This window comes from Hemicordylus capensis, chromosome 2 (genome assembly GCF_027244095.1).
Source record: "Hemicordylus capensis ecotype Gifberg chromosome 2, rHemCap1.1.pri, whole genome shotgun sequence".
Lineage (NCBI taxonomy): Eukaryota > Metazoa > Chordata > Lepidosauria > Squamata > Cordylidae > Hemicordylus > Hemicordylus capensis.
Genome location: NC_069658.1, coordinates 416,378,770 through 416,406,011, shown reverse-complemented (window position 1 = coordinate 416,406,011; position 27,242 = coordinate 416,378,770). Strand labels below are relative to the sequence as shown.

The window sequence follows — 27,242 nt, the reverse complement described above, 5'->3', positions numbered from 1 at the left end:
CAGTGCTTTCCCTCTTGGCCAGTGATGCTGAAATGCTACTGAAATAGAAATGTATGGGGGAGTTGGAAGACTTAAGGAAAATCTTAACCTGTGATAACCTTGACTGCCCTTCCTTGAGATTAGTCAAAGTAGAGAGATCCCTTTGGAGTTGCATACACACTTGAGTCTCCACCACAAGGCTTCAGTGTCTGGTCTTTCTTACTCTGACAAGTTTCCTCGAGTTGACAAGTGTGTTAATTCTTTTTAGTTTAGTTTTAATTCTTTAATAGTTTTTAAATGTTTGTTTGTTATTTATTATTTCTTAACCATATTTTTATACCACCCTAAACTCACATCTCTGGGCGGTTTACAACAAGCAAACAAACAGACAGAAAAAGTTAAAACATTAGTTAAAATAAATGACAGCAGAAAACTTAAAACATTAGTTAAAACAAAATAAATGATACAGTAGAAGTTAAAACATTACAACAATTTACATTTTAAAACAACATTTTAAAACAATGTTAAAACTGTTATAACAATATTTAATTAAAAGTCTGGGTGAATAGATGCGTCTTTATAGACATTTAAAAAGTTGTCAGAGATGGGGAGGCTCTTATTTCAGCAGGGAGCGCATTCCAAAGCTTCCAGGCAGTAGTGGAGAAGGCCCGTCCCTGAGTAGACCCCAGACGAGCTGGTGGCAACTGCAGACAGACCTCTCCTGATTATCTCAATGGGCGGTGGGGCTCATAGCAAAGAAGACATTATGTTGCATTATACTCCTTCCATACGTGAACTACATTGGGCTATTCACATGACCAGTAGGGGTGGGGAACGCATGGTGCAATCTACTCCCCCCCTCCCAGTGGTGGGCAAAGCATGCGCTCACATGACCAGCACTGTCAGGAGCAGTGCTGCAGGTAAACAGAGGCTGGGACTCGTTGTCCCGGCCTCCGAGAATCCCTCAGTGCACCAAATGCAGTGCACCGGGGGATTCTCCCAGGGGACAGGCTCTCTAGGCGCCTGTCTCTGTGTTAGCCTGAGCTGCAAGCAGCTTGCGCTGACACATGATCCCAGGAGCTGGGTTAAGGGCATGTTTGTGCCCTTAACTTTGGCTAAGAGCTGGGCTTCAGAGCTGGGTTTAGCACCGTGGTACTGTTGGGATCAGCATAGAGCCAAGCGTCTGAGCACATCATTTAAACAAGTCACTTTGTCTTTTTGCACATTGGTTATGTCTCTGATTAATGGGATTCTGGCACAACATGATTTTACTTCTCTATTGAATCGGGGTGGGGGGCATGTATTTACATGTGTAAGCTGCTTTACTGTAAAATGCTCAAAGTGGTATACAATCCAGAATAAAAATCTATGTTCCCTAATGCTGCACTCTGGGGCTACTGGAGAGTCGAAATGCAGTAAGTAAATTGGATTAGAATGGGCAGAAGAATAAACAGCATTTCCAGTTTTTCCCCATTTGGGACAACTGGGACAATTGGGAAACCTCCCATTTTCACCAGTGCCAGGGCTGCGTTCTGACTCTGCAGCAGCCCCAGTCATGGTCAGATTTTTTGAGACCCCCAAAGAGCTGGCAGTTTAATGTGCCCTTTGCATGTTCAGTTTACAGTGTCAGTTTGGAAATTGCCATTGACTTGCCCAGTGATCTTTAAAGCCTTTAAAAATGTAGTTATGCGCTTGTTTTCCCCCTCTGCTCTTTAGAACTTTAATGGTGCTTAAGACTTAGATGGAAGTTTTTTAGTTGCTTTTACTGTTTTTTGTTGTTTGTTCTTGTCTTTGTGAGTAAATACTTTTACAAGGTAGACAGCTGGGTATTTTAGGGAGGAGGATGGTTGAATAGGCTCATGAATTGATCTGAACTCCACCTCCAGACATTTTGGGGAAAGAGATCGGATCATTCCTGAGTTTATTTGAAGTGTGCATGGGAGAGCTTACCCATCTCCAGTTCCATGTCAAGGATTTCTAACTCAGTCCTCCCTGGTCCAGGTTCAGTACTCTGTCCACTAAACCACACTAGCTGTGACTCAGTTGTTTTTGCCGAAGGACTTGCTTCCCCACTCCTCAACTGTTTATCTCTTTTTGCCCCTGCCCCCTCCCTTGCTTCGACTTCTATCAAATATTCCCACTGGCTTTCAGTCCCAGTACAGCCCTTTCTCTGGCTTTATGTTCGTTGCCTTCATTGCTTCAGTTCCCGTATATTAAACACCTTTGGGATTCATCATTCAGAAGAATTCACACCCTACTTATTGCTCCCCGGAACTGGAATTTGTTTTTGCATGCTCTCTACCTCTCTTTATTTTGTAACTCAGTCTGTGTTTGCCCACCAGTCCTACTTGCAAAGCTAAATGATGTGAAGAACTTACTGAAGCTGTCTCAACTCTATTTCCTTCTTTTCCATAAGGAGATTACCTGAGGGTGCGACATGCAATGGCCATGGATGCATGGATTTCCCCATGATGACATGGGGAAATCCATGTCACATGGATTTTGAATTAGGAATGGTCTTGGCTTTCCAGGGGATCTTCTGAAGCAGGATCCTGCCTGAGGAGATAGCACATTCTATCGTTCCTTTCTATAGAAGTAATCTTCCTGTTTTGTAGAACTTTTCAATGCTTTACAAACTAGTGGCCAGAAATGGTGGTTGAAGACAGAAAGCTGAGGGTGCGACATTCCAGAGAAGGCACACAGTAGCACTGGGCTTGATCAGTGTATGGTGGTCACTAGTCAGCTGTTCTTGTGTGACAGGCAGAAATCCAACAGGTATATTTCCCCCAATTGCATTTCCAGGATGAACTTTAATAAATGCAGCTGTGAATTTCTTCCAGTCATACAGCTGTTAATGGCTTAGAAGCCTTTGTCAACAAAAGAGGTAGTAGCTTGCTTTACTTAACAAAAATGTCTTTCTGGACTATTGACTTCTTATTGGTAACTATTTGCACAGTGAGAGCTTAATTATGTGTGCTGGTGACAGACTTGTGTCTCCGGGCTTGACTATTGCAATGCGCTCTACGTGGGGCTGCCTTTGTACGTAGTTCAGAAACTTCAGTTAGTTCAGAATGCGGCAGCCAGATTGGTCTCTGGGGCAACCCGGAGATACCATATCATGCCTGTTCTGAAACAGTTGCACTGGCTGCTGATATGTTTCCAGGCAAAATACAAAGAGCTGGTTATTACCTATAAAGCCCTGAATGGCTTAGGTCCAGGTTAGCTTACAGAGTGCCTTCTTCTGCATGATCCCCACCGCACTTTAAGGTCATCTGAGGAGGTCCGTCTCCAGTTACCACCGGTACGTCTGGTGGCGACTCAGAGGCGGGCCTTCTCTGTAGCTGCTCCTAGGCTGTGGAATGCATTCCTGACAGAAATGCGTAATCTGAATTCATTATTGGCCTTCAGAAGAGCCCTCAAAACCTATCTATTTGGCCTGGCCTCCCAGGGTTTTTAAATTGTTTTGAATGTTTTAACTGTTAATTGTTTTATGGTGTTTTATAGTCTGTATTTAACTGTTAATTGATTTTAATTGTTTTGTTTTAATGTAAACTGCCCTGAGCCATTTTTGGAAGGGCAGTATAGAAATTGAATGAATGAATAGATAAATAGATAAACAAATTAAACACAAGCCTACACCTAAACAGCTTAGCCCAGGGTATTTAAGAGAACATCTTCTTCACTATGAGCCCCACCACGCATTGAGATCCTTTGCAGAGGTCCATCTGCAGTTGCCATCAGCTCATCTGGTGGCTACACAGGGATGGGCCTTCTCAGTTGCCATCCCGAGGCTCTGGATTGCACTCCCTGCTGAAATAAGAGCTTCCCCATCTCTGACAGCTTTTTAAAAGTCACATTTATTCACTCAAGCTTTTTCACTAGACTTGTGGTTTTAAATTGTTTTAAGGTTTTGATTTCTGTTTTATGTAGCTGTAAACTGCCCAGAGACAGAAGTCTGGGGCGGTCTACAAATATAATGAATAAACAAATAAATGTATTTCTGCTCCATTCACATCTAAGAGGGGGGTGTGAGTGCAAAGGGAACATGCAGTCACGGGAGGAGGCTGGATGTCCCTCCACCCAAATCTGGTTCCACCCAAATCATCCCTTTGGGCATTTTTCTTCTTCCCAGCTGGGCCTAATACTAGAAGTGACAGGGAGGAAAGCAGCTAGGGAGAAGGGGGCAGCAGGTGCATGGAGGATTGAGCAATCTGTCTGCGTGCTCATTTTGCTCTCTCTATTGCATCCCAGTCTGGCTTTGGATGTCATTAATCAGATCGATTGAAAGATGCAGGTCTTCTGCCATTATGTGGAATTTGGCCCTGGATTCTTCTTCTTCTTCTTCACATCTAGACTAGGGCCATTTTGGTGTCTTTCCATCTTGCCCTCGTCATTCCCTCAGCACCTTTATAATTTCACTAGAAATTCTTCTAAAGGCAAACTGCTGAAGAGCAGACGTTACAAAATACTCACATCTCACCTTGCTTTCAAAAGAGAATTTTAAAAGGGATGCGTTCTCATTGCTTAATTAACCTCAGGGTACACTTCACAAATGACCATAAGGTATACAGCACACAGCAGCAGCAGCAGCAAGCAAGCAAACAAAAACCACTTTTCTTCCAGAGCTAACAATACTCCCCCACCCCCACCTCTTATTGTTCTGGGCTTCCTGTGCAACATAATATCTGTATGCTTAGACTTAGCTGATGGAGGGCAAGTATCGCTTAAATTTGCAATTGTGATTCCTAGTTGGCTTCTCTTGTCTCTGAAGTTACACTGCTGTGCCTTGTCAGTTTCTGCAGTGTGTGCCTTCTGGAGTTTCTTGCGTAGTCCCCGTGCCCTTCAGTTCCTTCCTCTTCCTGCTATTTCCCCCCATTAAAACCACATTGCACTTGGCATAACATTTCCTGCTTCCTGTGGATAGCTTTAGAAAACCACCAAACAGCCCAAAGCTGCAGTCTCCTCTTCTAGCTCTCTGTGTCTCTAGTTCAGGTTAACTCCTTTTATGTTTTGCTGCTACTGCTTATTAAGCAGAATTGTTTTGCTGGGATTAGGGCCAGTTCACATGAGTGTTTGGAAGTGTAGTAGCAAATAGTAGGCACAACACTTATCACAAGTTGCCTTTTGGGGAGGAGGAGAGTAGCCACTGGCCTCTGCTTAGAACAGTTGGAGTAAACAAAATGATCCAAAAATAAAACAATCAAAAATGAATGCAGTATGTATACTAGATAATAGTTAGTTTGAAGCACTACACAAGCTGACTATCCCTTGCATGAGCACACTTTTAGGAGCACCAGTTGGTGCTCAGGTTCTAGAGGTACACCTAGGTAATTTTGAAACTTGGACCTAAATGCCTTTTGCGCCCCCTCCCCCAGACACAAGAGATGCTGCAATGCACTATTTTTCACAGCAGAACACGCTCAGGAAAAGCTGGAAACTTTTTTTGGGGGGTGGGGGGAGGTATTTTTAGAAGCAATTATGAATACGATACTTCCCACTGACTAGGGGTGTGTACTAAACTGGAAAAACTGGTTTGGTTCGAGTAGAACTGGACTTGAACTGAACCGGGTCCCGTCTGTTTCTGTGCACACTAGAGCCGGGCCTGTTCCTACATGAGTCCAAACCAGTTTTGGTCTGGCTTGCAGCCGGGGGAACGAAAAAATGTTTTGTTTTTTTTTAAATGAAAAAATGGTGGACTTACCACCATTGTGGGGCTTTGGGAGATGCTGCTGCAGCCGCCTAGGGATCTCCTGCGGTTTCCCCTTCCCCAGCCGACCTCCCCACTCCCCGGTCTCCATCTTCTCTTTTGGGGCCATTTCCAGCCTGTTCTGGGCCTCTGTGCACTGGCATTGACCATGTTGAAGGCTGCCACACATGCACGCTGGCCATCTGGATGGCCTGGTTGTGACCAGAGCCTGGATCAAATCCAGAAAGAAGCAAAGCCACCACGTCTTCTGTACAATCATCCGTCCCTAGCTGCCCAGCTCAGTAGAGAAATGCCTTGCCTGGCTGTGTAGATCCAGCACCAGCTGCTCAGATTCCACTAGACGACTCGCTGGCTGGTCTAGACTTTCTGCCCAGTTTCCACCCATGTCACTCGAGGTGTGTGGAAATGGGCAAATATGAAATCGCTGTATACCCAACTCTCTGTTGGATTGTGTGGCTTCTGTGTTTTCCCCATTTGTTTTGAACAGAGAGGAAGCAGGATAGGACTCTGCCTCCTATTAGGATCACTACTAGCAAATGCTAGTGCCACCTCCTGGCTGGACATATTGCAATCATATTTTCACACAGCCAGTTCATTCATTCCCTGAAAGAGCATGAGAGCCATTTTTCCATGGCTGCTCCCACCCTGCTAATGCTTGAAGCAACCTGATTGCCAGGATGTGGCTGGTAATGTGTCTTCTCCTCGTGCTGGTGTAGAGTTGTCATGTCCCCCCAAATTCTGGGTTTCACCTGGATTTTAAGCATCTCACCCAGCTTGCTTAGCCCACTCAGATTCTCCCAGATTTCAGCTTTCTTTCTTTCTTTCTTTCTTTTTTAAAGCTAAGCTCTAGCCTCTGGGCACCCAGATTTGGAAAGCCAGGCTATGGCAACCCTATGCTGGTGTGACTTCAAGAAGTAGGCAGGTAGCCGGCCCTGCCCCTCCTAATTACTGTCCTTCAGAAATGAGTAGTGGCAGTGTGGAATCGACCACTTTGCAGTACGTAACGGTTTAAAGCTGAATATAGTTTTCTATACTAGGTAGGGATGTGCGCGGAATATTTCGTGCCGATCCCAGGGAGTGGGGAGGGGTGCCTTTAAAAGGAGGCAGGCAGACCCTACCTGCCCCTCCTGCAAGCCGCCCCTGCCCCCATCACATTCATTTTCATGGAAGAACTCAGAAAGCTCTTCTGTGAAAGCAGCAGCTGGCCCTGCCAACGGTGTCAGTGCCATTTGTCTGCCAACGCCATGCAAGGGCTGCTTGGAGCAGCATCCCATCACTGCAGTGGGGCACTTTAAAGGAGCCAGAAGCACGGGTTGCTGCTCTCTTGGAGGAGCTTTCCAAAAAACATGTGATGGGGCGGTGTGGGGCGGGAAAGGCTTGCAGGAGGGGTGGGTAGGAACTGCCTGCCTCCTTTGAAAGGCGCCCCTTACCCCGTGCCGAAACATTTTGGATGCAGGAAGCCGAATCGTTCCGGCGCCTCTTCTAAGAGGCACCGAAATGATTTGGGCACATCCCTAATACCAGGCCTTAGGCGGATTCCTCTTTGTAGTATGTTTATAATATAAGGCTCTCCCTAATGACACTGAATTAGCCCAGGTAACCTAAACTGACTGTGACAAGCGCAGCATCGATCTGGTCATTTATCGCAGGCACTGGTTGCCACCTTTTGGCAACTTTTATTGTGAGAATAAACTGCTTTGCCCTGAGTTCCATGGAGAAAGGGCAGGTTAAAAATGAATTATAATGATCAATGAAAATAGTGTTAGGAATTACTAAGATAATGCATCTGAAGTGCTTTGGCCAGTAATATATTTACTTATTATAGTGCTACAGATGAGAGTAGCATGATTAGCCCTAGTGTGCTTTCTTTTTCTGGTGAAAATAGCATGGAAAGGCGCAATCTGGATTGGCACTGTGGAAGGGGTGAGGGTATCTAAATCTCCCCCTAGCGATGGTCTTGCTCTGGATTGCACTCTGCATGTGCTTATTCACACAAGCAAGAAAGCTTTCATTGGAGCAGAGGTACATTCCAAATTGGGGCCACAACAGGGGATAGGGTTGAAGCCCCTACCCCAACCATGGTCCCAATCTGGATAATGCCTCTCTCCAGACTACTTACACCAGAAAAAGCAAGCACACTACAGCTGACAATGTGACTAACATTGTGTGTAGTTTGGCCCTTAGTTGTCTTTCCAGCCTGAAGGCACTTGAAGTGGGAAATACAATTTTTTTTTTTTTAAAAAAAACCCATTAAAAATAACATAGTTTAAATCCACCAAGTTTCCCCACTCATGATCACAGCAAAAGATTCAAACAGCAGAATTAAAAGAGGTTAAATGCAAGAGTACATCAATAATAAGAGCCCCTGGTGGCGCAGTGGTAAAACTGCTGCCCTGTAACCAGAAGGTTGCAAGTTCAATCCTGACCAGGGGCTCAAGGTTGACTCAGCCTTCCATCCTTCCGAGGTCGGTAAAATGAGTACCCAGAATGTTGGGGGCAATATGCTAAATCATTGTAAATTGCTTAGAGAGCTCTGGCTATAGAGCGGTATATAAATGTAAGTGCTATTGCTATTGCTATTGCTAATAAGAAACCTAACACAATCCAGCAGATGCCCCAGAAGAAAGAACTGTCTAAAGCTGGCAACAAAAGGCATATAGGAAGAGGGCCATTCCATGCTCTGTAAGAAGGGTGCCACCCCGAAAAGATCCTGCTGTATGCCTTCTGGGGTTTTACTTGTGTAAAAGAATCGCCTCACTTTAAGATCTAAAGTAGGACTGTACAACTTTACCCCTCCAGCTGTTGTTTGAACTTTAACTCCCATAATTCTCAGCCACAGTGGTCAATAGTCAGGGGTGATGAGAGTTGTAGTCCAACATCTGCAAGAGGGCTGAAGCTGTGTAGCCCTGATCTGAAGGGCATGAGGAGATCTATATGGGAGCAACTCTAAAGTGCTTTTTAAGTGCTAAGCATTACTGTTTTCCACTAAAGATGTTGGAGTTCTATTTTTTCTGCCCCTCTGGGCATTGCCACAACCAGAGACAATGGCCTGTCTCCAACAATCTAACAAACCATAGTGGTTTGGATTATGAAAGAGCTGAGGAGTCCTCCCCTCCCCTTTCTTCCTAGTCTTGGGTGCCAATGCCTTGTGTGTCAACAGGATGGCCCTGTTCAGATAGTCCAGCAAACTCCCTCCTCTGGTGTGCCCGGCTAAGTGCCAAGTTTGTTCAACCAGAGAGGTCATTCTCACAACCAGCCCTGCCCAGGAAGGGCCGTGTTAGTTCGGGTAGGGCTGTTTGTGGATTGCTCCCAATCCCTGTGTTCCTCTGCTGGGTAGCCTGGGTTTGAAACCTGGGCTAAAAGTGAGGTCGGAGGACGCATGCATGCCCCCTACCTTGCTGACTGGTCATATGCCCCGCCGGAGCGCTAAAAATGGCCACAGAACCCAACTGCAGCGTGGCCAGGGAGAGGAGCCCTGATGCATTGCAACAGGCTGCCTCTCTGCTGCCCATGTGGTGGGATGTGGGAGGACCTCTTCCTCTCACTCCCATGTCGGACGGCCATCACTGTGCTGGTTGTATGAGTGTGTGACGGGCGGCGCCCAGAACAGGAGATCTTGTGAGGGAAGATAGGTATGAGCCTGCCTTTCGCCCCAGCCGTCATGAGAACAACCTCCCAGTTTCCCATGATGTTTGAAGTGGTAAAATGTGGTGGAAGTGATCTCAGTCAATCAGGATATGAAACCATATCTTGGTTTGTTGACATCCCATAGGTCAGGTTCCCAGTTCAGATACCGATAGAAACTGTGCTTTAGCTAACCAGGAAGCTTTGCATATATCTGGGTGCACGAGGAGGAGAGGAAGTTTGTTGGAATATCTGCTTAACTGAGCCAGACTGTTGACAGGGTTGGTGCCTTATGCCATCCTTACAAAATGATATGTTAGTTATGTTTATACCCTTGCAGAGAGAGTATTGCTTTAGGCCCAGCAGGGAGCATATCTTGTGATTTCGCTTTTCCTTGTGTCTGTCTGTTGCCTTCATGTATTTTTGTTGTTCCCTGGGTGAATGAGGGTTCTGCCTCAAGTTGACTGAAAACCCAGAGTTCATGAGAACTTGGTGACTAAGAGCAGAGAAGTTGCCTGACATGGAGGGATTAAGAAGGGAGGGGGGCGTGAGCCTTAAGAGGACAACAGAGGCAGTTGCAGACTTGCTTTTCTTGCTCCTGGATTAAAGTTCACACTGTGTCGCTTGCCGCTCTTTTGAAAGCCATGTCGAGTGATGTGGGATGCCATTCTGTCCCTGCAGTTATACTTTGTACCATTCTGCTTCCCGTCTGCTTCATTTAGCTTCTCTTCTTTAGCCTTCCATTCAAGTAGCATCTTTTACTCTTCCCCCCATTCAGCTCTCCTTTGCTGTCTGCCCTTGGAAGATTTTGTTGCCTTCAGCACCATTCATCTCAGCCTGCTCATTCACATCCCTGCTTTCGTTTGCTCCATTCATAACCAACAGGGCCGGCTGGCCAAGCAAAGGGCTTCTCTTCTTCCCTGGCTCACTCTTTGTCTTTCACAATCCCCTTAAACTTCTGACAGCTGATAAGGCATAGTAGGTTGAAACCGGTTACTGTGCTGCACGCTTGCCCCATTAAGGGTTCCTGTTGATCCCTGGAATGTGGGGTTAAACTTTGCTCCCTACAGTTTAACAGCCTAAACAATTTTCAACCATTTGTCCCAACATAACAGTACGGGGCTGTAGATGTTCTTTATGCACTTGCATGCCATTTGATTTCCTAATTCAAGATGTAGAGTGTGTGAGTGTGTATATTGCGGCAAAAATGGAAGCCTTAATTCTTCACTGTAGCAAGAGGCTGATCTCTTTTTTTTAAAAAAAGAAACAAACACCTAAGTGAAGGCACCTGCCTGACCACCATGAGAGTAAGGGCAGCCCTTTTAAAGCTAAGAATGTAAAAATGTCAAAACAAGGCATGGGTTATCTTGGCAAAAGTCCACTTTAATTACAATAGAAAAATTATTTCAGTGCCAAAATTGTATTTAATCATCTGTGAATCTTAAAAATGGCTTCCAAATAGTGAATGGGTTATAACACAAATTATAGAGATCTCTATTTCCTTATGTTGCAGCAGAGACAGAGAGAGCACGCACCAGCCTGCTTTATTTGCCACTGAATTGTTGACTTCATGGACCTGGACGGCCATGCAGTAAAATGAGCTGGGAAGGAGGCAACTGAATTCTGGGGTGGTATATTAGACTGTACCATTTCAAGCCATAGGCAGGAGATTCCAGTTTTGAATGCTCCTTCACATTGAAATTAAGCAGACAAACATCTCCCTGCAAATAGAAAACTAGCACATCAGGGAGCAGCCCCAAATTTGAATGCTTTGCCACAAATGAACTCCCTATCACATCAGAACTGACTCCCACCTCTGCCAGCCTGCCTTACTGCCCTTACGATGCCCTGCCCTGAGTTCCTTAGGGAAAAGGCAGCATACAAACATGTAATCAGTCAAATCTCTCATGACCTCTGTGTGCATCTGTTTAGGCAGCCTGCTTTAAGAATCAAGACACCGAGCCACTCACCTTGCCTAAGGGTGGGCATTTATCTTCACAGAGCATTCAGGCTGCTTTCAGATAGGGGATTTGTTGGGGTGTCAGGTGCACTGATTCAATGCACTTGATCCTTGCAAAACCGCTATGATTACTTCCCCATGCAGATTCCTGGCAGTGCCAAATGGCAGGCTGGGAACGCCTAGGATCAGCTCATGTGATGCAGCGCAAAAGTGCAGGCATTGCAATAAATTTCTGTGCTAAATTGATACCTCTTTTTCTTTTTAGTAGTTCTTGCACACCCACCCAAATCTCATTTCTGGATTAATACGCCAATGCCGACCAGCAGTAGGTCTGATCAAGCCCCCAGAAAACAGAGGGTGTTTCTCAGCCTTTCCTTTTTTACAGTTGATGTTTACTGAATGGCCTGTTGCAAAGCATATATTGATATTAATGCTGCTGTGCTGAAATCTGAGACTGAAGCAACATTTTATCGATGATCACAGCAAGTACTTTACTTGTGGTGGCTTTGCCACTTTCCTTGCACAGAATCATAGCAGCTAGTTGAAAGGTGGTTCAGCCACCAGTCTTTTCCCTTCCCTCATAGTTCAGGCAGACCGTCCACCTTTTTAAAAACTACTTTAAAACAGCATTTATGTGCACAAATGTCCATCCCTAAGAAAAGAATCGCCAGACAGCTGTGGGGATTGGAAGAGAGATGCATTGGTAATAGTACGGGTGCTAGCCAATAGACCTTTTCTGTTTTCCCTCTGTTCAAACTGAACTATGCTGAAAATGTGCAGAATTCGTTTTTGAGAGCTTGCCTAGAAACAGAAAAAAGACATGTGGTGGAATAACTTTCAAACAACCCCACATGGTCTTAAAATATTATGTTTGTTTCCCCCCTGCTTTTTGCCAAGGAGTGATTGTTTGTTTTGTACATCATATTTTATTGTAATGTGTGTTAAGTGGCTGGAAGGTGTAAATATATGCAGCTGTCAGTGGGATTTACATGTTGTGTATTTGATCAAAGGACTCTTTCTTTGGACAGAGAAGCTGTCCACTTCAATCTGTGTGCAAAATGAACACTTCAGTGGCATTGGGAGGGAGAGAGGCAGAAAGGCAGGAACCCAAAGATGAGAGGCAGCTTATTTTTCTTAAAGGCAGGTGTCAGAAGTGCTAGTTGTTCCGTTCTAAACCTTCACTAGGGCCATTTTCCATATCAATATAGCGAAGTAACAAAAGCGGGAAATCGACTGGCACAGGCAGGATTTAAAATAAATAAATAAAATTTTGCCTCTTCAGAGTTGGTTTACAAAACAAAAGCTTATTGTTGCAGAGAGAACCTGTGAATTAATTTCTGCAGCTGCCCCTTTAGATGATAAGGAATATTTGTTTCTGAGCAGCCTTTTGTAAGGGATTGACGGGACTGGAATCCCATTCCCCTTCAAGAGCTGTTCAAATGCATTTTGAGGCAGGCCCAATGGTTCAAGTGACTTTTTTTTTTTTTTTTTAATTGTGAAGGGAAGTGTTGCTGGCAGTGGCTTCTCCTTGCTTGGTATGTTTGGCCTCTTATTTAGGAGAAAGCTCTTCTGAGGGAAACTTCTGTTTCGCCACTGGGGGAAGAGAGCAGGAGCACTTCCCGATGGAAGCGAGGGCCTTCCTCAGAGGGGATGCTATAAAAACCACAAGATGGCTAAAAAAGAAGGTCCTACATCTGTTGGTACCTGACGTCCAGTCCCTCCTCTTGTTTCCTATCAAGGCTTGCCATGGTTACCTCTCCACCTTAGCAGCTTCCCACTTAGCTGACCCCTCTTGCAAGGCTCACTTCCTTTTAGAAATGCAGGCTGTGATTAGGCCCTTCTCTGTTCTTCATGTTTCCCACCTGCTGATCTGTTCATCTGCAACACCTCACAGAATGGCACACTTCTATCCTTGCTCCTTTAGCTCCATCCACTGGAGGTTCCCTTCTCTTCCAGACCAGTGTGGAATGTGCAGCAGCTTCTCTTTGCCCCAGGAGGCAGCTGCACTGTTCTGACACCACTGAGAACTTTACTCCTGAGGCATATAGCAACCATGTGGGGCTCCAGTCTGGATCAGACCCATGGCAGGGGCACAGAGTTAGAGCTTGCTCTGCTCTGCAGTTCCCATTCAAATCAGGGCCCCGTGCAGCTCCTATGTATAGTTTTAAAATAGATACACATGCTTCTGTCATGCAATCAGTGTATCAGTTTTGTGTAACTCTCAAGCCCTATTGAGACGTTATGTTGCACATGTGTACACATGCATGCATTTGTTGTGTGCATGACTGTATATGCATTTGTTTTAAAAGCGAACTTGTGTACAGGCCCTCTCAAATGCAGGGTGCTACTGCATGTGCACTCAATATTGTGTGTGAATTACTGTCTGCATACACTGCACACAGATTGTGCATTGCACATAATGTGGGAATAGTAAAAATAATGTGGGAATGTAAAAAATAAATAAAATAGGGCATCTGGAGGTTAAAAGGGTGGGGGGGACCCTGTCAACTTGTTTCAGTCTCAAGGTAGTGATGGAAGAAGCTCCTGCAGACCAACTGGGTTAGAACTTAAATATCACAGGTTATAAAGAAGCCTGTTAAGTCAAAGAAGCAGTTTGGCAATCTCTCTTTGGTAGTATCAAACCATTGGTTAGCAAAGTCAGCCTCTAGTGTTTGATTGGAATGTACATGTAGGGCAGGGAACAAAAGAAAACATATTAGCAAAGCTGTGCAATTATTTTAGAAAACATGGTAGACACAGAGTGCCTGTCTCCTTTACCACCTTGGGCCCCCTTTACCTTTACCACCTTGGGCCCCCGAGCTCCCCAGCCCCCACCGGCTCCGTCACAGAGCCGGAAATCGTGTGGGTGGCCAATCCGGTTGCCCGGGCTCCCTCCCTGCTCGTGTGCGGGGAGAGTGGGCTTAGACTCCCTGCGCACCCTCCAAAACCGGGTCTCACTGATCGTGAGACCCGGCATGGGGTGGCTTGGTGCTACCTGGAAAGTCTCCCATTCCAATGTCACCTCATCTACAAACGCACACACGGTGGTCTTATACAAGTCATATTCTTTTTCAGTCTCTGTATAATCCTGGCCTGCCTTATAGTGCTGTTGTAAGGATTGTTGAGATAATGTATGCAAAGTGCTTTGAACAGTTCAAATGCGGCATCTTAATCCTTATTTTAATTACATTGCAAGTCTGCTCCGAGGTGGGTGATTTCTGCACACACCAATGTAGATCTGGGCTGCAGAGTTTCTTTTTTATGCTGCAAGCCACAAGGGTCAGAGGTTAGCAAATAAAGCACTGAGTGCACCTCGTTATGTATCAAGCACCAGTGAAGATGAAAACTCCATTTTTAACTTGGAAGCTGAAATCTGTTCCAAGCCTCATCCTGTTCCTTTTTTCCATTAGTTTTAATGGACTTGCATCAATAATGGAAGAGGAAGTAGCAGAGCCGAGGAGGAGGGCTGAGCTGATCAACATGTCCTTTAGGCTTAAAACAAACAGCCAAACTGAAGGTTTCTTTTGCTGCCAGTACGGTTTTATTAACAGCCTCACTCTTAAAAATTACAACTCATTTTATTGCCAGTGATCCCTAGGTGGATTGGGCTTTAATTTTAATTGGGTATAATGAGTATGTGTGTGTTGTGTAAGTGTAAATATAGCCAATGTGGCATTTATTTTTGCTGAAATATGCTCTAGGTGGATGGCAGTAGGTATTTTGGTTACGATCAAATGCCTGTCTCTCATTTTAATGAGGAATCAGCCTTACAAATTATGGTCACTTCTCCCTAGCCAAGAAATAGGGTTGCCTCCTCCTTTCCTACAGAAGCTGCTTGGCCTTTATAGATGCTTGAAAAAGAGAAATCAACATTTTCAGTTTTTTGAGAGCAAGGGGTGCCTGTTCCTTTAAAGGAAGTGGTGGCCAGACTCCTCCTGGGGAAAGCCATCTTTGAGCAGTGACAACCCCTCCAGTCTTGTCCTGTTTCTTATCTCTGCTATGTGGTGGGGGGTGGGTAGTGACTAGATACATGGCCCTGAATGATTCTGACTTTTTCAGCCCCTTCCAATGTGGCTGTTGGCTGGCGCATGAGAATGCAGCTGTTTTATTTGGGGGATGACCTATGCCTTCTGGAGCATATGGCCATGTTGGGTTTCCCAAGCAGTGTTTGACATGATCGGTCACATCATTTTGGTGTGTTGCCTATGAACTAGTAAAATCAGTGGAACATAGGAAGCTGCCATATACTGAGTCAGACCATTGTCTTCACAGTATTGTCTTCACAGACTGACAGCAGCTTCTCCAAGGTTGCAGGCAGGAATCTCTCTCAGCCCTATCTTGGAAGAGCCAGGGAGGGAACTTGAAACCTTCTGCTCTTCCCAGAGCGGCTCCATCCCCTGAGGGGAATATCTTGCAGTGCTCACACTTCTAGTCTCCCTTTCATATGCAACCAGGATGGACCCTGCTTAGCTAAGGGGACAAGTCATGCTTGCTACCACAAGACCAGCTCTCTTCCCTAAAATTTATGGCTCATGGACTATGATGCCCTTGATACAAAGCTTGAACATAGGAAGCTACCGTATACTGAGTAAGACCATTGGTCTACCTAGCTCAGTTTTGTCTACACAGACTGGCAGCGACTTCTCCAAGGTTGCAGGCAGAAATCTCTCTCAGCTCTATCCTGGAGATGCCAGAGAGGGAACTTGAAACCTACTGCTCTTCCCAGAGTGGCTCCATCCCTTAAGGGGAATTCCTTACAGTGCTCACATGTGTCTCCCATTCATATGCAACCAGGGAAGACCTTACTTAGCTAAGGGGACAAATCATACTTGCTACCACAAGATCAGCTCTCCTCTCCATAATAAAGAAAATGGATTTTATTTATTTTATTTTTTAGTTAATATTTAACTGTACTTATTAAAGGTTTCCTGTACTGCCTTTCCGCCTTCACAAAAGGCAATCAAGGTAGTGCATGACACAGAATCATAAAAACACCAGTTAAAACCATATTGATGCTATTGAAGGCACAGGTTGTCTGCTGATCATTGCGGGGAAAGGTCATAGCTCAGTGGAAAGAGCCCCTGCTTTTCATGCAGAAGGTCCCAGCTTCAGTCTCTGGCATCTTTTGGTATGACTAGGAAAGACCCCACCTGAAACCCTGGAGAGCCTGCGCTGGTCAATGTAGACAACCTGGGGCTGCAGCTATAACTAATACTATGAATATTTTATATACTGCTTTTCAACAAATGTTCCTGTACATACATAGACTAATAAATGATGTTTCCCTGTCTTCCCAGGGCTCCCAATCTAAAAAGAAACATTAAGGTAGACACACCAGCAATGGTTGCCAAAGGGACACGGTGCTGGGGTTAGATAGGGACAGCTGCTTTCCCCCCTGCTAAATATATGAGAACAACCACTTTAAAAGGTGTCCCTTTGCTCATTTAGATGAACATTAGTCTGACTTGGTTTGAGGCAGTTTCAGGCTGCGGTTTATCTTGCTGACCTTTATTTCTACTTGCTGTATATCTGGATTCTAAAGCTTCCCAAAGAAGAACATTCAAGGAAAGTGCAAAATGAACCTCAAATCTCCCAGTTGCAATGAATAGATCTGTCTTTTGGCTGCTGCTTCTCAGTACTTATGAGGAATTACCACAGACCAAGCAGGAGCTCCTTTGAGAGTCGATGCCCTTCTGCGGCTCTGGAGCTGTCCAGCATGCTGGGCTGGTGATTTACTATGGGCATTACCTCAGCACTTGAATGTTATCTGACTTCTTGTGAGTGGGTTGATGCTTCCAGCCCTCAGGTTCACATCAGGTCAAAGCAATCTAAAGTGTGTGCTACATACAGCCGGATGAAACTTCATCACGATGAGCTGTCTGCGGACCATTCTACTGCAAGAGAGTTTTAGTGCACATAACACTTATATAGTGTGTAATTCAAGCAAATCTATTTATTTCTTTTGGAGGAACAAAGATGAAGAACAGCCTGTCAGATTGGCCTCTGTGGGCATTTGCCTTCCTCTTTCTCCTCTTCTTCCTCCCCCTCCCAGACAATTTGTGCTTTGTTCTCTTGGTGAAGAGAATGCACAGGTCACACAAAATATACTAAGTTCCTGTCACAGTGGTTCTGTCTGCTCTTCTCCTTTCAAATGGATTATTGCATTTAAGAATGTAAGCACTGCATCAAGTTCAGCATTCTGTTTCCAAGAGTGGCTTCCAGATACCAATGGAGGCTCACAAGCAAGACTTGGTTAAGGTTGTTGCCCCCTATTGCTTCTACACTTGGAGAGTGCTGCCATGACTGCTGAATCATGGAGAGACAGGTCATCAAGGATGAATGCAGATGAGTTGCCCAGGCTTGCAGGGACACCAGGAAAGCAAAAGCTCAGAATGAGTTGAGGTTGGCAAGGGATGCTAATAGCAACAAAAAGGGCTGTTCCTAGCATATTTGAAAGAAGAAAAAGAAATGGTAGACCCACAGCTCAGTAAGGATGGTGAAATGTTAATGGATTAAAAGAGAGGGCAGAACAAGTCTTCTTCCCAAAAGGGAGCTGAATGCAACCTCAGAAAAGCAGCATGAATGGTGAGGGATCAAGATTCTATTCCAGATTGAAAAGGAGGTGGTTAGTAAACACTTATTTATCTTTAATGAGTTCAAGTCATTAGGGTCAGATGAATTACATTCTGGGGTACTGAAATAACTTGCTGATATACTCGCAGAACCTCTGTCCTCTTTGAAACAGACAGACAGACAGTCCTTTATTACGGTCATGGACCAGTGCATAGCTAAAACATACATACTTACATGCTTACATATAAGAAAAGAGACTCAGCATAATAAAACGGACAGATTATAACACAATAGTACAAAGTTAAAATTAGAACAGTTATGGTGAACTCCAAATAGGTCTGACTGAAAACCGCAGAGCACCCTCCATTGCAATCATGAAACAGGAATCACAGGGGAAGGAAAGAAAAGAACAGAACATTATTGAAAACCTGAGCGGATGGTGCAAATGATATGACAATACCTTGCCATTTTGATGATTAGGTTGTCATCAGAACTGGACAATAAGTACTTCAAATAGAAGTCATCCAAGTGCCCGGGAAAATGTTGCAACAAAGGGGACACTAATCTTAAGCGGGTGTCCCTATAAAAGTTACAATAAAGTATGGCATGCGCAATTGTCTCCACTTGACCAGACCCTCAAGGGCAAAGTCGAGCAGAAAAAGGGGTACCTTTAAATCTTCCCTCCATGACGGCAGATGGAGTCCTCTTTGAGAAATCTTGGAGAAGTGGAAAGGCTGTTCCAATCTTCAAAATGGGGGAAAGGGAGGATTCAGAAAACTACAGCCTGCTCAGTCTGACTCCAGTACTAGGGAAGATAGTAAAACAGATTTGTAAGCACTCTGTATGCACCTTAATAACAACGCAGTGATTAATAGAAACTAACATGGATTTGTCAATATAAATCCTGACAGACAAATCTCTCTCTTTTTGATTGGGTTACTGGCTTAGTGGATTGTGGGGATGCTGTGGATGTAATTTATCTTGATTTCAGCAAATAATTTGATAAAGGGTTCTATGATATTTTGTTTGACAAACTGTTCAGATGTGGACTAGATCAGGCTTCCCCAACCTGCGGCCTGTTGCTGAACTACAACTCCCAGCATTCCTTCCACAATTTATTGTGGCTGGGTGTGCTGGTAGTTGTAGTTCCACAACTTCTGGAGGGCCACAGGTTGGGGAAGCCTGGACTAGATGATGATACTGGAGTTGGACTAGATAGCCTAAAAGGCCTTCCTAAATCCTGTGGTTCCTAATGGATTTTCCATGTTCAGAGCATATGGGCCGCTGAGCATGGAGATCCCATTTGGCTCTCATGGTCCAAATAGCTGATAACCAACCTGTCCACCATGAATGTGTCAAATAAGATGAGAAGCAGAGGTGGCAGAGGGTATACAGAAAGTTGTTGGAGTGGGAAGGAGTAGTGGAGTAAGAAAAAAGAAGTACTGGGTATGGGAGCAAGCCGAGGGAGGAAGAAGTGTCTGTGACTGTGGCTCAGATGGATATATGAATATTTTTCTGTGCAGTCTTTGATGCAGTTCAGATGATCGTCTTGTGTATTGTGACTGCTGGACATCCATTCAGTGGACACAAGTGCTCTGCCTATGTTGAGCTAATCTTGGGGAAGCCCCACCACTGGACCTTCTGCACACACCACCATAAATGTGGGCTTACTTATTTATTACATTTCTAGACCTCCCCATCCAAAGGCTCTGGGCGGTGCACAACAAGCTTAAAAAACATAAAAGCAAACACTATTTAAAACACACTGCTTAAAACAATATAAAACAATTTTAAAACAGTTCATAACCAATTAAAAACAACTTGAAAGGCCTGGCCAAACAATTAAGTCTTTAGGGCTCTCTTAAAGGCTAACAACAAGCCTAAATTGCGGATATCTGCCAGGAGTGCATTCCATAGGCCAGGAGAAGCTACAGAGAAGGCCAGGCTCCGAGTTGCCACCAGACATACTGGTGGTAACTGGAGACAAGCCTCTCCAGTTGACCTCAGTGTGTGGTAGGGTTCATATAGAAGAAGGTGCTTTCTAAAGTAGACTGGACCCACGCCATTCAGGGCTTTAAAGGTAATAACCAGCACTTTGTATTTGGCCCAGAAACATATAGGTAGCCAGTGCAAGTGTTTGAGAACAGGCATAATGTGGGTTACCCCAGAGATCAGTCTGGCTGCTGCATTTTGAACTAACTGAAGTTTCCAAACTACATACAAAGGCAGCCCCACGTCAAGCCTAGAGGTTACCAGCTGATGCACCACTGTTTTGAGATCATTCTCTTCAATGACGCAGCTGTCGAATCAGCTGAAGTTGGTGGAAAGCTCTCCTGGCCATAGCCTCCACCTGTGATACCAGAGTGAGGCCTGGATTGCTGTGTACCTGTTTCTTCTCAGGGAGTGTAACTCCATCCAACACAGGGAGATCTAACTCACCCCGCAAATTCCAGTCCCCCACAACAAGCACCTCTGTCTTGCTTGGATTCAGCTTCAATATGTTATCCCTCATCCATCCCATTACTGCCCATAGGCAAGCATTTAGGGAATGAATGTCATTTCCTGATGACGATGATACGGAGAAATAGATTTGGGTGTCATCAGCATACTGATAACACCCTGCACCAAATCTCCTGATGACCTCACCCAGCAGTTTCATGAAAATGTTAAAAAGCATTGGTGACAGAATGGAGCTCTGAGGGACTCCATATAATAGCTCCCTTCAAAGAGGACCAAGCTCCACTGTCTGGAATCTGCCTGAGAGATAGGAGTGGAACCACTGCAAAGCAGTACCTCCTATCCCCAACTCCCTCAAGCAATTCAGAAGGATACCATGGTTGATGGTATTGAATGCCGCTGAGAGATCCAAAAGAACCAACAGAGTCATACTCCCTCTCTTGACTCCCTGGTAAAGGTCATCTATCAGACCAACCAAGGCCGTCTCAATCCCCTAGCCCGCTCTAAAGCCAGTTTGAAATGAGTCTAGATAATAATTTTCCTCCAAAACTGCCTGGAGCTGGGTAGCCACCACTCTTTCAATCTCTTTGCCCAACCATGTGAGATTGGAGACCGGCCTATAACTATCCATCATTGAGGGATCTAGGGAAGGCTTCTTAAGAAATGGTCTAATCATTTAGTGTTAGGTTAGTGTGCTACAGCCTACGATCCTGCACACATTGTGTGTGTGTGTGTGTGTGTGTGTGTACACATAATGTGTAATGTGTGTACACGTAACTTTATAGATTCACAGAGGGCATGGAACTAATTCATGTGGCAATTACAAGGAATGCCGACTTTGGATATTCTTATGAATTAACAGTACAGAGGGAACTAAATATTACAAGGGAAATATGGGATTCCTAACCCATGGGAATTGAGAGTCAGTGTGGTGTAGTGAGAGTGTTGAACTAGAATTGGCGAGTACTGGGTTCAAATCCCCATTCAGCCATGAAATTCGCAATAGCACTATTATACAATTACTATTTTTAGCACAATTAAGCCATCCTCTTGCAATTGTGCAACTGTGCTAGTTCCACATGCAGTTCCTTGCTGTAGAAGTTGGCCAGTGTTTCCTTGGTCAGACACCTCTTAACTTCTAACTGTTTTACATTGTGTTCATACTTGGTCTTTGTATTCCACCCCCCATCTGAATCAACTCTTACTTCCCAGCAAACTCTTTCATCTAGCAAAATGTTGAACACAACATTCCAAATTGTGTCCCCACAAAAAAGGTCTTGCAGACTTCCTGCAGTCTTTTTCATGTTGATTGCATAATATTTTATGAACAGAGTTTGGTTTGTGTGGTTTTAGGACTTGAATTATTTTCACGTGAAGTTTCGCACACCAGCTAACAACTGGATCCATTTTAGCAGGCCTTTGGCATATCAGTCAGTGTTGATGCTCAATAGCAAAAGGAAAAAGAAAGAAAAAGAAAACGTGGTTATGAACTGTTATATAGCTGGCTCAAAAGCAGAGCTCAGTCTGTTGGGAGATCGCCTGGGTTGACTGCCTTGAGGTCCGCGATGGAAAGAAAGTGGAGTAGTAAATAAAATAAAGATTGGCTCAGAAATATGGGATATGCTCAGGCATTCAAGGCCCAATGCTGTCTTTTTTTTTTTTTTTAATTAAAAAAAATTAAATTAAAGGTGAGGTATGAGTTTCATTTTCCAAGGAGGTCTGATATCTGAGCCAGGGCAGCTAGTTACTTTGTGAAAGAGAATAGCAGCTAAGCACATAAGATGAGAGGTCCCCGTTTAAAATGTTGCCTCAGGCATGAACTCAGTAGATCGCCTTAGGTAAGCCACTTTTCTCTCTGCCTCTATCCCTCCTAAGCAAAATGGGATGATCACTGACCTTCCTTCCCAGGTTGTAATAAGGATTAATTTAGACTGAAAGCACTTTGGGGCAGGGGACCTGTAAAAGTTACTGTGAAGCACCAAGTGTGCTGCTGATGCCATCATAAAGGAAAGAAAGACAAGCAAGAGTGGCTGAGATTGTGTGCATGAAGTGCTGTTGAGCATTCAGCACATGCTCAGTTCGTTTTAGCAGAAGCAGAGTCATGACAGGATTTGCTCCTGTTTCAGCTGGGTGGAGAGATTTCCTCTGTGTTGATTGCTTTGATTGGTCTCAGAGCTGTTTGTCCCCCACATTCAGATTAGAGCCTTGAACCAGGAAAGGATCTAAGGGCTTTGCAGTGCCATGTGGTAGCGATTTCCCAAGATATCAGCCCATTGTTTAATAGCAGTGCGTCTTTGACCCACCCTATTTGTGAATTCAGCCGTGGCTAATGTGTCTTTAATTAAAGCAGCAGAATAATTTGAGATTCAGGATTCATTTTAAAGAAACTCTCCCTTTTAAAGCAAAGTTCCTAGACCATATTTTCTCAGCTGCTGCGTAAAGGTGTCTGTTGGTTTTGGCAGAATTAATTTAAAAACCTTGCAGGGTGTGTAAGAGAGAGATTCTGGTCTCAAGTTGGGTTATGGCCATTAACATATTTACATTTTTGCTTAAGAGCCTGGTGGGGGGATCAAGGGAATTAAGGGCAATTGTCATTGAAATGCAGAGGAAACCTTGCATGAAATTACCGTTAGTGCCCTATTGTTGGAGGGGGTTCCAGCCATCCACACCCTCAGGCGGCTTGGTTGCATTTTGTTCACTGAAATAAGGTAGAGGCAACAGGGACGCAACTGAACTTAAAATAGGAAACCACAGTGTGGACTTGGTAATAGCCGTTTGTTTGAGGCTGTGTTCTAAATAGGGCTGAGGACTCCAGGGACTCCCAGTTAGTCCTGACTTGCTCTCTTAATGAAACTGCTGGAGACATTGGCAGTCCCCCCATTCATAACTCAATAATGGATAAATACTCCAGGCTTCTATTTAAGGTTAGTTTGGTTTATCTTTTCTTGTTTCTTTGTAGCAAAGATGGGGTTTATGGGGTGGGAAGTGTTAAATTGTAGGGCTGCACATTTGTAAAATATAAAAGAAAAGATACTCTGAAGAAGCATTTCACTTTCCTGAAATGTATACTTTGCAACCCAGTTCCAAAAAGGGATTGAGGCTGTATGAGAGTTGTTCTTAACATGGCAGTGGCAGGTGTTAGCTGTAATCTCTCTTGTGAAGATTGTACTGCAAACATGAGCAATTATACCTGAAAGAAACCACACATTTGTATGACAACTGTGCAAAGACTGGAAATGAAATTGATGACTTGATTCAGACCAACCTATTAAAAAGCCATTTAAAAATTAAAACAAAGGGAGTTTGTGGCGGGAATTCTTGGGTGGTATTTACATTCAGAATGTGGTTCATTAGCACACAGTATACTACCTTTTGTAGTGCATGGAAAATTGAAAGCTTCCTGGTATCCTGTGGCATACGAGGGTCTATCAGGATATTAGAGGTGCCCTGTTACCTGATGATCTTGTTGTTTCTGATTTAGATGTCTCATGGTGGGTGCGACAGTTGAAGCATTTTGCTATGCAGTATTTATTTTATTTATATTTATAGACTATTTTTCATCAAACTAACTTCAAGGCAGAGTACAACATATTAAATATAATAAGAATGACCATCTTCTACATATATATAATTCTTTAAGGCATACCCATGGCAAATCCCATGTGTGGCAGCTCTCATGAGAGTTTGCAAGCAGAATCACCATGGTTTGGGCGGTGAGGATTCCATATGCAGATAGGGAGGAGGAGCCTGTATTGGTTAAGGTCCGTTGGAATGCAACTGTTACTGGTCGGAAGATGTTCTTGATTGTAGAGGAGAGGTGCCTGTTTGTCTGTAGGGTGTAACTAGGGGAGTGTGGGCCCATGTTCACCCCTCTCCCCAGTGGCCCCTTGGAGTGGGGGAGATAATGAAGAAAATAGGGAAAGGTGGAGCTGGGGGGCCCTCAGAAGCTGGGAAGCTTGGGTTCTTTGAACCCATCTGCACAATTATAGCTGTATGTGTGTATAGTTATAGTTATAATTAATGGATAGTGGGCAGGGGTCTGCAAAGAGAGGGGTCATGAGGGAGGAAAGAGCCCCTTCAGGAAAGGAGGCTGCTGTTGTGTGAATTAGATGAGGAAACAAGATAAATAAGATCTGTTAACTCAGGAAGGGCGGGGGAGAGAGAGATAAAGAGAGACAGGGGAAGAGCGAAAGAAGGAAGGGCGAGGGACAGTCCTGAGTCTGTCAGCGGCCTGAGGGGAATGAGTGGCCATGGTCGTGGTGGCAGCGAGGAAGGGCCTGGTCAACTGCTGCTGCTGCTCCTCTTCCTGTAGGAAGGAGCGGGGCTTGGGTGAGGGTGAGGAGGTTTCTGGGGATAGGGGGCTTCAGCTTGGCCAGTAGGTGCCAGCAACACTGCAGCTGTGACCAAGAGGGGTGAGGGGGATGGAGCAACAGGATGGAGGAGCAACCAAGAGGGGTGAGCGGGATGGAGGCAATGGGATGGAGTAGGAGGAGCAGGAGTGCAGTTTAGGTGAGGGTAGAGAGATCTCTGAGGTGAGGGGAGCAATCAAGTACTAGCATGCAGATGCTCTGCACGGGTTAAGCTAGTATAAAATAAAATTAATAACCGCAGTAATGAGAATAAAACCATATCTGAATCTGATAGTGGATTAGAAGGGGAAAAACCTGGCAAATGTAGCTATATATAAGTAGATGTCAATCAGCCCTTCCCTACTAACCAAAAGGGTATTCTCCAGGTGCTTCTGAAAGACTGGGAGTGAGGAGAGGGCGAGGATCTCAGCAAGGAGAGCATTCCACAGTCTGGGGCAATGGCCAAGAAGGCCCTGTCCCAATGGCCAAGAAGGCCCTGTCCCATATGCACGGTAGCTGGGCTTCAGCTGGCATTGGCACAGAAAGCAACTCCCCTCCCCCAGGGTAGATAGATCAATTAGGAGCAGATGGTCCAGATATCTAGGAGCCAAGTCAAGGACTTTAAAGATGATAACCAGGGAACAGGTTGGCAGCCACTGCAGGTCTTTTAAAATAGAGATGATGTGATCATCCACATATTTATGTAAGTGCTGCATTTGCAGAAACAGATGAAATTTCTAAATACTCTTCCAAGGGCAGCTCCTCAGTAAATGCAAAAGTATAAGTAATGTTTGATTCAAGCCAGTGACCTCTTGTGTTATTTTCTTGGATGTGGAACTGGCAGTATCTTTCTAATAGCCATAATGGCCTTGCACAGTATTTTTAAAGAGATGACTTAATATTGAAGATATTAAACTAAAACTAAAAAAAAATAGTTTCTTTTGTCGCTGACAAGGAGCCAGGATTGTTTAAATACAACTAAATCAACAAATAAGTGATCTAAATCTAAATAAATGGTCATTAGATTGTGTGATCTTAACTTAAGAGACTTCTGGCCAAAAGGGTTATCCTCATAAGGTTGTTGTGAGGATAAAACAGGTGGGGGGTGTACTTTGGTGGAAGGTTGGGATACAGATGTGATAAAGTTATTAATTAGCTTGGCCAGAGGAACAAAGTACAGGGAGAGCATCCTAGTATTCTAGCACTGCATCTCTTTCCCACCGCATAGCCGCTACACACCACAGGAAATTGCTATTCCTGTGGTAGCGGTGAATTGACGAAGATATGGAGATGGTAGGTCAGTGGGTTATTACAAGGGAAGGGAATTCAGAAATTTAATTGCTGTTTCTCTTTCTAGCAGGCCTACCAGAACAGTGAGAACAGTGCCAACAACCCACAGAACCTCATCTTATTACTCTGTAATGCCAGGTCGGTCCAAAATAAGTCTGACATCACCCATGACTTGATTATGGATGAAGGAACCGATCTGGTGTGCATCACGGAGACCTGGTCGGGAGAGGCTAGTGGCTCGGTTTGGTCTCAGCTTCTCTTGCTCAGTTACTTCGTGATGGAGCAAGTGAGAGGATGTGGGCGGGGAGGTGGGATGGCTGTGGTCTATAAGAATACAGTTTCCCTTACCAGGATCCCTGTCAGGGAATTGGCCTATATTGAATGTGTGTACCTAAGTCTAGGGACCAAGGATAGACTGGGACTTCTGTTGGTGCACTGATCACCCCACTGCCCAACAGAGTCCCTAACTGAACTGACTGACTTGGTTGTGGAGTTGGCATTTGAGTGGCTGAAGTTGGTGGTGGTGGAGGACTTCAGTGTTCATTTTGGGACTGGGAAGTCAAGAGTAGCTCAGGAGTTCACAGCAGCTATGACAACTATGGGCGTATCCCAATTGGTTTCTGGACTGACGCATGATGCTGGTCACACGTTCAATTTGGTCTTTTGCTCTGATAAGGGTGGTGGTGTGTGGTTGGGGACTCATGTCATCTTCCCATTTTCATGGATGGATCACCATCTGGTTAAGGTAGGACTTGCAACCCCAACCCACCTCTCCGGGGGTGAAGGACCTATTAAGTTGAATCCAATGGGATTACAAGAAGCCTTGGAAGGGTTCAGAGTTGGGTCTGCTAGTGATTCTGTCTATGCTGTGGTGCAAACATTGAATAGAGCAATAGGTACAATAGCTCCCAAGCATCCTCTCCAACCTGCTTCAAAGACAGACCCTTGGTTTTTGGAAGAACTACAGGAGCTAATGTGGTGAGGTAAACGACTAGAGCACAAGTGGAGGAAGACTTGGTGCAAGTCTGACAGGTCGCAACACAGAGCACACTTGAAGATCTGTGCTCTGGCAGTGTGGGCGGCAAAGGCGCGGTTCTTTTCTGCCTGCATTGCTTCTGCAAATTCACATCCAGTGGAGTTGTCTATGGTCGTGAGGGGGCTAGTATGTCCCCCTCCCCCTTGAGTTTGGACTTGGAACCATCAGTCACTCACTGTAACATCTGTAATGGCTTTTTGTGGATAAAATCTCTGATATATTATTCAGGCCCAGCTGGATTTCACAGTTACTGCAGAGTCTGTTGTG

General features: G+C 44.7%; 1 protein-coding gene and 1 long non-coding RNA gene across 9 annotated transcripts in view; one reads left to right on the top strand and one right to left on the bottom strand.

Moving 5' to 3' along the window:
- The window catches only part of RHBDL3 (rhomboid like 3), a 199,091-nt gene that overhangs the window by 50,180 nt on the left and 121,669 nt on the right, over positions 1–27,242 (top strand). The window contains exon 1 of one of the 8 annotated variants that reach the window (XM_053299940.1): positions 23,054–23,224. The exons of the other annotated variants lie outside the window; for them this stretch is intronic. Coding sequence (XP_053155915.1) covers positions 23,195–23,224 — 30 coding nt within the window. The 5' untranslated portion in view covers positions 23,054–23,194. Of the gene's footprint in view, positions 1–23,053; positions 23,225–27,242 lie in introns of those variants that run through there. 8 annotated transcript variants of the gene reach the window in all.
- The window catches only part of LOC128346520 (uncharacterized), a 52,551-nt gene continuing 43,821 nt past the window's right edge, over positions 18,513–27,242 (bottom strand). The window contains exon 3 of the long non-coding RNA XR_008317014.1: positions 18,513–18,648. This is a non-coding gene — a long non-coding RNA (uncharacterized LOC128346520). The remainder of the gene's footprint in view (positions 18,649–27,242) is intronic.